Source organism: Triplophysa dalaica, chromosome 8, assembly GCF_015846415.1.
Source record: "Triplophysa dalaica isolate WHDGS20190420 chromosome 8, ASM1584641v1, whole genome shotgun sequence".
In the NCBI taxonomy this organism is placed as follows: Eukaryota; Metazoa; Chordata; class Actinopteri; order Cypriniformes; family Nemacheilidae; genus Triplophysa; species Triplophysa dalaica.
In genome coordinates this window covers 10709287-10718575 of record NC_079549.1, presented here as the reverse complement: position 1 = coordinate 10718575, position 9289 = coordinate 10709287, and the positions used below count along the sequence as shown (strand labels likewise).

General features: G+C 36.4%; 1 protein-coding gene across 4 annotated transcripts; it reads right to left on the bottom strand.

The window, feature by feature from the left end:
• Positions 1-1147: 1147 nt before the first annotated feature.
• Positions 1148-9063, bottom strand: LOC130427725 (uncharacterized). Of its 4 annotated transcripts, none has more exons than XM_056755361.1 (9): positions 7811-9063; positions 7043-7244; positions 6458-6623; positions 5551-5982; positions 5096-5241; positions 3868-3937; positions 3698-3768; positions 1814-1857; positions 1148-1283 (listed from the first exon to the last, which is right to left on the bottom strand). In XM_056755361.1, exons 1-9 carry the CDS (start codon positions 7969-7971, stop codon positions 1229-1231), a joined length of 1347 nt encoding a protein of 448 aa, XP_056611339.1. In that variant the 5' UTR covers positions 7972-9063; the 3' UTR covers positions 1148-1228. The 4 variants fall into 4 exon arrangements, with proteins under 4 accessions (XP_056611339.1, XP_056611340.1, XP_056611341.1 ...); XM_056755362.1 differs by having other exon boundaries at positions 5096-5223; XM_056755363.1 differs by having other exon boundaries at positions 5096-5163.
• Positions 9064-9289: the final 226 nt, after the last annotated feature.

The window sequence follows — 9289 nt, the reverse complement described above, 5'->3', positions numbered from 1 at the left end:
ATTAATAAATTGTTTAGCTGAACTTGAATCTCAAATTGTTTTCTAATTGAACTGATCATATTAAGAAGACTTGAACTATACAGTACTGTAGAAATGTTGACATGTGACTTGCTTGGTTCACTTAACCTGAGACTTCTGCTGTCATATCATATGTTATGAACTGGCCCACTGGCTAACTTCTACTGATTAAACAGGAAAAACATTCTTCAGTAAAACGCCCTTCGATTTATTACATTACACCCTGACTCCTGGGCTGGTCTTTATACATCATTAATTGTCTCAGAGTCCCAAGCGTATTGTTGAAATCTGGTAAATGTGCATTTTCTTTTTATGCTTCTTGGACATGGAATGAGCTGCAAAATGTATTTAACCTTGATGCACCTCCATCTTTGACCATTTTGAAATGTCTCTTGAATAATTTTTTAATAGACTCTTGTAAATAATTTTGATTGGAATTCAGTCATCAATATTGATAATGTTATTTTGTGCTTCTTTTTGTGAAACTTTTTGTGTTGCCATCTTGACCAGGTCTCTCTGGAAGAAGAGAGCAATTTTTTATTTATTTTCTTAGATAAAGGAAAAATTAAATAAAATGACTGTTCTACAGGTTTTACCTCTAAATCTCCCTAAAACTCACAGTGTTGTATGCAGCAGTAAATAATTATATCCCTAGATTATAGTTGCTTGTTTGTTGGAAATTCTCACCTGCTGATGCAGTAGACCCACAACCTTCCTCAGGCCTGACTCCACTGTTTCTGTTTACGATATGCTGGTGTATTTATGATCATACAATTTCTTTACAAAGGTTTACAATTTTATATAAATTTTTCTGTTTATTATTTTTGCATGTTTGTATGTGTTGTGTGTAAATTAAGTTTGTAATGCCAGCAATATTCAATCGACACACAGATGCGCTCAGGATATAACCATGTAAAAATATTTATCATTAACCCACAGTAATAAATGAACCCATTACTGCAGTAAAATGTTTCAACTATCTGAGTTTTTCCATCTATCTGCATATAACTATTACAAGATTAAAGTTTCTGGCATACTCTATTGTGCCATTCCTTTAACAGCACATTTCAGTACATCAAGTGACTGTGTAGGGCTTTAGCATAAGCACGACACAAAAATAACTTCATCTGCTTCAGTTTATTCAGTTATACAATAAAAGAAAAGGAAAGACTTCAACAATTGCTTTAATTTTTATTAAAAAAAAAAAAAATCAGTCCGTTTGGAAAAGTTCATAGGGCTCCCATGTGTCCTTCCACTTGGCCCCACTGGAAGACAAAATGCATTTTAAAGTGAATAAACACAAACTAACATTCGTGAAAATTTTCACGACAAACATGAATGTTGATCTGACAAAGCTTTGTCTGAAAGTTTAAAATTAAGTGAAAAGCTTTATAGTCATTCAGACTAAATCCTTTTCTTGTATATCTACAGTAAAACCATGTATATGTTTATGAACAGTATTATATATAAAACTTGACATGACTTGATATAAACAGATAATTTTTGTTTTGGGTGTTAGTTTATTTTGCCTGGTCAATGGGCATTTATGGGGTGTTTTAACTGATTACTCGGGTGATATTTGTATGCATTTCTATGGATTAAGTAACAGTGAATGGCTGTAGAAGTCACAAACATACAAAATCAGACTGAACATCAAGTTACTTTGTATCTGTAAGAGTTGCACAAATTTACACGGAATTCTATAATATTTATGGTGTTTCATTAAATGTTTTGAAACTTCCAAGAAAAGCCTAAGAAAACCTAGAAAAATGAGTTCAAAGAAAACTGTACATACCAGCCAGAGCAAGGCTGCCAGCGCACCTTTATCTCCTTTTCCCCCTGAGATTAAAAATAAATTACATTAGATCACATCGTATACAGTATACAGTGTATTATCTACCTTTTCAAGTTACTATCTAAAGCAATAAAGGAATAATCTGGGTTTAAAATGTTGACTTTGACACAAATAGTAAAACTTGTGGATTCTTCCGATATTTATTAGAAAAAGAAGCAATATTCAGAACTGTAAACTGGACCCAAGAGGCATGTTGTGTTGCATCAAACAGAATACAACATTGCAGGGTGTTAGAGTAAGGTCATTACAATATAAGTGAATCAAGCCAATCCATGTATGTTGAAATACACATTCAAAAATAGATCTAAAAGACAGAAGTTATACAGTTAGGTCCACATAATATATTAAGAGAAAGGCCTTTTTGTTATAACATACTTAAGTTTAATTTATATAATGAATATGGGTTGAAGATGACATGCCCACTCTAATTGGAGGATATCCACATCAGATTGGAGAAGGGTTTAGGAATAATATGTTTAGGGGACTTTGTGAAGCGATCAAAGTAAATAGACAATTGACTGAGCTGATTCTAGGTGTGGCATTTGCAATTGGAAGCCACTGTTGTGAATTCACATCATGCAGTTAAATGAGCTCTCCATGCAGGTGATACAGGCCAACATCAAGCTTTAAAAACAGTACAAATCCATCAGAGAGATAGCAGGGACATTATGAGCAGCCAAATCAACATTTGGTACATTCTGAATTGTGTACAAATTAGCTCAGCAACAAAAAAGGCCATGATGTCTGCAAAAGACAAAAGCATCTCGGCTAAAACAAAATCCAAGACCCCACAGACGCTGTTTTAGGCCAGGGGTTCCAAAAGTAGGGGGTTGTAAGGCCGCTATATGATTTCCAGAAATATGTTTTGGATTATTAGAAATAGCGCATGTAATCTATAAGTGTAGAAAATATGAAAATATTAGTTGAGTTAAGAATAAAACCATGCATATAAAAAGTCATCAGCCTCAGGAATCTCCTCCCCCTCGATCGGGACCCCTGAGGTGATTATGTCACATTAGCAACATTAGCAAATGCATTAGGTTAGATGCAGCAGCCCATGTGCATGCAGATTATTTTTCAGGCTTTAAGTTTAGGATTTTCTTATTTGTCAAAATGAAATGTTTATTAATGTCCGACAAAGAAAGAGGCACATCCATCAGCACTCGAATAAGTTTGATGAAATTCAACCATCTGTAGTAATAGTTTATGTAAAACAACAAGTAAAGTAATGAGTAAATGACTATAAAATAATATTGTAGACTGTGCTATTTTGTGTTGTCATTATGCACGTTTGGGTAAAATAGGTGCACGTACGCATTTATGCACAAAGTTTGTATACTTTAACAATCTCAGAGGATAGTGATGATAGAGTCAATGGCATTGTTATTTTGGGGGTCGCGTTTGGGAGTTTGGGAATCCCATTTTTAGACCACATAAAAATGGATGGGTTTATCTGGAGCCTAACAGTGGCACTGGATCTCGGCTGTTTATTGATCAACTTATTCATTGATGAGCAGTCAGATGATTTCTGTAGTACATAGGAACATACTGTCTGCACAAATTGAGCCAAATGCTGCAATGAACCTAACTGAATGTTTTAACATTAGTGTGGTAACTTGAATAAAGCCATGTGAGCAATTGCACACTGAAGTCATGTAGAACTATTACATTTTTTTTGGATAGAGCCCATTCACTGACTTTCTTTTTATAAATAAACAAAAATGTGTCAAAATTAAACTTAACTTACTGTAAACTGAACCCAGAATATTACTTTAAAATACAAAGTGAATGAAACAAATGAAATATAAACTCATGGTAACTTACATGCTGAGATATTCTGACGCCCAATGTTTTTAAGACGGGGAAATGTTCCTGATTTAGGTGTACCGGGCAGTCTGATGGCAGTAAGAAAAAAAAGACTTTTGTTAAAAGACAAATGGTATCCAACACAGGCAATAGATCACATGTGAGTGTAAGTTTCATGACAGTCTTGCCTTTAATCTTGTAGCGCATCCGGGTTGATGACTTCGGAGACTCAAGAGTCTTTGTGACTAGCTCATTGGCCTTCATAACACATTGATGACAAAATTGTTAATATTATGTTCAAGTCTTTATGTTCTGAATCAGAGTATGATACCTGTTGTATTCATGAGCAAGTACTTTTCAGACAAGATTCACATTCAGATTCATTTTAGAGATGCGTCATTACCATTTTTTAAAGACAGTACCAATATTTTTTCTGATGCTCGTCGAGGGGGGAGAGGTGGCAATTTTCAAAGCACAACACAGTGAGACTAATAAAAATAGAATAGCTTCATAATTACATACAACTCCACATGAAAAAACACAAAAACACATTATCTAAAAAAAATATTATTTTATGTGCTTGTCACAAACTTTCAAAGCACAAATTTCAGTCAGACGAGGTATCAGTCTAAGGCAGCGGTTCTCAATCCTGGTCCTCGCGCCCCCCCGCTCTGCATACTTTGTATGCTTCTCCTACCGCGTCGGAGGTTTGTTTAATACGCCCGTAAGAGCCCTGCGAAGTAAACATCACTAGATATTCTGCCATAATTCCAGTTCGAAATGGGCATAATGTTGCGCAATTCTCAAGGTTACGGTTAAATAACCCTTCAATCTTCCGTAGTAGATTTTGTCTGTGTGAAGACGCTGCAGGCAGTAGTGTTGCGCAATTGGTGTTCTTAAGTTAACGTCAGCCGATTTCCTGTGTGCAGGGAGTAGAGAGCAATGAACACAGTTCAGGGAACACGTCAATCGGAACGCGGTTCATTCATTAAGCTCTCTTCTAATGAGCTAGAGATTAAAATCCGGTGTGTTAAACAAGAGAGATACACAAAATATGCAGAGAGGGGGGGGGGGGGGCGCGCGAGGACCAGGATTGAGAACCGCTGGTCTAAGGTATCTGTGTATTTTTTCGAGTACGAGTACAGGGTACATGAGCGTAATATCGTCCCTGATACTGATCCTGGTTTTCGATGCATCCCTAATTAATTTATAATGGATGTACCCATTAATATAGAAAATGCCTTTATTACCCTTACTCAGATATAACAAGAACATGTAAATAGATAAGTGACAACTGCTCCAACCAGTTTTTAGATAAAATCACAAAAAAACATCCCACAGAGTTCTAATGTCCTCCGAACATTTGATATACATTACCACAAACTGGATAAGCATGTGGGACCTATGTGCAGGTACCTTTGCAGGCAGAGCATTGGCCATAGTAAATTCAGGAGGTGTGAGCTTTGTAGGGGGGGTCTTTATGCCTGGAACAAGGGCAGGTGAAGCACAGAATGTGGGTACTGGTAAACCCGTCTTGCAAAACGCTGTGAGAAACATGTTGCCTAATTATACAGAAGTCAAATATATGTTTCAGATTTAAAGCAGACAACAAATCACAGCATTGATTTCCAATCCTGGTCCCGCAGTATCCCCAGAACTGCACATTTGACATATCTCACTTATAAAACACCTTTTTCAACCTATCGGCTCATTATTAAAGACTCCAGTACCTCATAAAATTGTCAGATTAGATTGACATCAAAAACGTGCAGTGTTGGGGGTTCTCCAGGACCAGGATTAGGAAACACTGTTCTACTGAATCAAAAGGAAAAACAACTGTAATGATTGCAACAATATGGAAGAAATAATACCTGGTAACCTTCGAAGAATTCTCTTTTTTATTGGTGGTTGGAGAGCAGAAGTGGGGTCAGAAGAAATATCAGAAGAGATTTCAACAGGAGTAAGGATCAAAGTAACAACATCTCCTTCAGTGACACTTTTGAGATCAGTCCCCTCTGGAGTGATGGTGGAATCTTTGCAAGTGAGGTCACTGAGATTATCCCTGTGTGGAGTGATGGTGGAATCTTCTCCAGTGAGATCATCCTCTAGTGCAGTGATGGTGGTGTCTTCTTCACTGAGATCATCCCCTTCTGGAGTCATAGTGCTGTTTTCTCTAGTGAGGTCATTGACATCAACCCCTTCTGGAGATATGGTGGTGTCTTTTCCTCCAGTACCATTGGAGGGCTCACCACCTTGGAGGGGGTCTTCCTCAATTGCAAGGTCCCTTTGGGCACTATATTTCACTGTGACAGATACAAAAACATTATCAGAACCTACCAAATAAATAAAAGGTCATGAAATCTATTATGTCTCAGCTATCTTGATCATTTCTAAAACCACAAATCATAAGACTACTATATACTGTACAAATAAAGACCTTTGCAAATTTGGCCAGGTATTTTGATACATGCAATTTAGTAAAAGTAACACTATGAAATTTAAAGTTTGATTAACTGTAATGTAACATTGTAAATAAAATACAAAACCGTCCATCCCCAATTTTTTTTTAAATAAATGATCCGCCATTATGTTGTTTAAAACCTGTATATGACTCTTTCTTCTGTGGAACACAAAGGGACCAGTGATGTTGTGTTGTTTGTATAAATGACATGAGGATTGATTACATGATGAAAGAATTGTTTTGGGTAATTTTTGGGTAACCCATCTTTCTATGTTTGACTGCCAATTTAACACCACAACAAGCAGATGTAATAATACCTTTCAGAAGACTTGAAAAAATATTTTTCAAAGTGTCAAGGGTATTCTGCTCCTGTATAGTTGAAAAGGAATGTGCTGTAACGACATCCACTGTAAAAGACCCAGATGCGTTCCTTTTTCCCAGCAGGAGAAAGGGAAATTTGCCAACAGCATGCAACTTGTGTATCTACAATTACATGAATAAGACACATCAGTAAACAGCTGAATACATACCATTAATATGGCATAGCTTTTAAGCGATACAACATGAACATACAGATTACAAAAATAAACATTTTGTGTGATATGTTCTGTTTTAAGGTCTGTCCTCGTATCCAAGCTTAATAATCATATTCAACAATGGGTAAATCATCTGTACGTTGATAGCACCAAATTGTGTAACAATGTGGCTCTGTGGCACTAGTGAGTCTTGGGCTGGACTACTTATTTACACCATCAATGGAAACCAGGGAAAAAAAGATGTAATCTGGTCATACACCTCAGTAGTGGTAAAAGAAATACACTAACCATATATTTGATAAAAAGTATTTAGTATTTACACTACAGCTTTGACTTTGGTAATTTATTTAACAGATGGTAACTTACCAGAACGTGAGCTGAATTGATCAGTTTGCATGAATTACGTCCTGACTTCATCTTGGACACCCATTTCGCATTAACTTTACTTTTAGCAGCCTTCACAGCCTCTTTCATGGCTTGCTTTTGGCCACAGTGCTTGCATGTCTTACATGCCACAGCTATGTGGACATTACACGACGAACATCTTTTGAAGGTGGTCCCTGCCATCCTGTAGAATGATAAATAAAAATGTCTAGCAATTATCACATTGTTATACAGTGTGTCAACAAATTTAACTTCAGAATGTCAGAATCAGCTTTTTTATGTAGTTTTAAACACGTAGACACAGTATGCTGGTATTGTATGGTCAGATAATATGTCAAAAGTCCTAGCACCACTCAAAGATACTAACAGCTCATCATAGATTACATTATTTTGACATCTATGACGGAATAATATCTATGAATAACACAGCCTTCATGCCTGAAGTTAGCACATAATCTAGCACAAAACAAATTAACGTTATCAAAAACTACGTTTTTCATTTTACAAATATGTAGCCGCATAGTTATATAATGTAAAACAGTAACGTTACTAACTCGTAAGAGTGACTATACCTTCACAATATTTTGCAGTACAAACCGTTAGATTTATATTAAAAAGTTCACTTAAATTACAGATTAGCCTAACGTTATATAGCTACAGAACTTTAACGTTAATAACGTTAATAGGCAAAATACATATGCTTAAGATATAGTTAAAATAGATTAATATGTACACAGCAATATCACTTACCTTGATAAAATTGCGCGGGAGATCTTTGGTGAAAAAAGGGTTTTACGGAAGGTGAAAAAAGAAGGCCAGTCAATTAACGTTAACGTTACGTTGAAAACGTATGCAAAAACTAGTGGCGTAACGCATGAAACAGCATGTTTTTTGCATGATAAATCTGTCATTTTAATGCCTGGTGTTTCTTTTTATGCTGTTGATAGAACAATAAGTTAAATGATTTAATCGTTTTATAATTTACCAGTATTATTATTTTATTACTTAACAAAAATACCGTACTGATTTGTATTTCGGTGTGACGAGCGCTTCCATTGGTTCTGAAGCCAACTTGTTTTATTACGAGCGTTTCCATTGGTTCTAAAGCCAACCTGTTCTATGAGCGTTTCCATTGGTTCTGACAGCTATCAATCACAAAAGTTTATTTAATTCTATGTGAACCACGACATGCTTAAAACTTTGACTGTGTGTTTTACATTTGACATAAACTCATGGTTAATTTATAAAACGGATAGTTCGGCTCTCTTGGTCCCGGTTATAAACAAACACAAGGTTAATTTATTAAGCGGTTATTTTGGGTCTCTGATTATGATTGGTCCAGGCTACAAGACCCGTTACTTTCCACCATGTCAGAGTGTTGCTTGGCAACAGTTACACGCCCAACGAGATTGTGATTCTCGAAGAATAAATCTCACTGCACGCTGATATATTTACATCTGTGCTGCTCTAATAAAGGAGTTATGTGATACGATACACGCAATAAATCGTTGGACGTTTGAGTATATGAATGAGTTCGTGGGTTCGTAAATATGTTTACGTCTTTTAACTTGTACATGCGTAAACACTCTTACGTTTAAGAAATAACTTATTCGTCGATATTGTACGCACTGCGATCCATCCATGCGTAAAAATGATGACGTTTCCTAGATATAGACTTTACGTACAAATACATACGCATTCTTATGAGATCACGTTGGTCCCGGTGCTGAATTATGAAAGACCGAAGTATCGATAAGCTCTGACGTTAACGGTTCTGCTGTCGGTACTGGATAAATTAAGAAAAACATTTCCTATTTCTTGTTGCTAAATAAACGTACCTAGCATATTTTAACTGACCAACCATTTCTAATATGCGGTAATGTTAAAGACATTTACTTGCATTTTCGTTAATCGCAATCTCGCACGCGAAATGTCCGTCAGTCCCACACTACACAGAGCTCGCAGATGCACAACATGAAATCGCGCGCGCGCGAACAACACGAAAGTTCGCGCTTAATAGAGTGACGATGGCGGAGAGAATCAAACGGTCGAGTGGATGCAGACAATGCTCGTTGCGACAAGTGAAACAAGATTTTTGCTTGAAAGAGCCGAAAAACAAGCAATCTGACAAAACATCTTTCAAAAGTGATTAATGGGCAGACAGATAAATGCAAAGATTTCGACAACCTAGCTACTAGTTCATCATCTACGTCCTGAGTTACGTCGCCT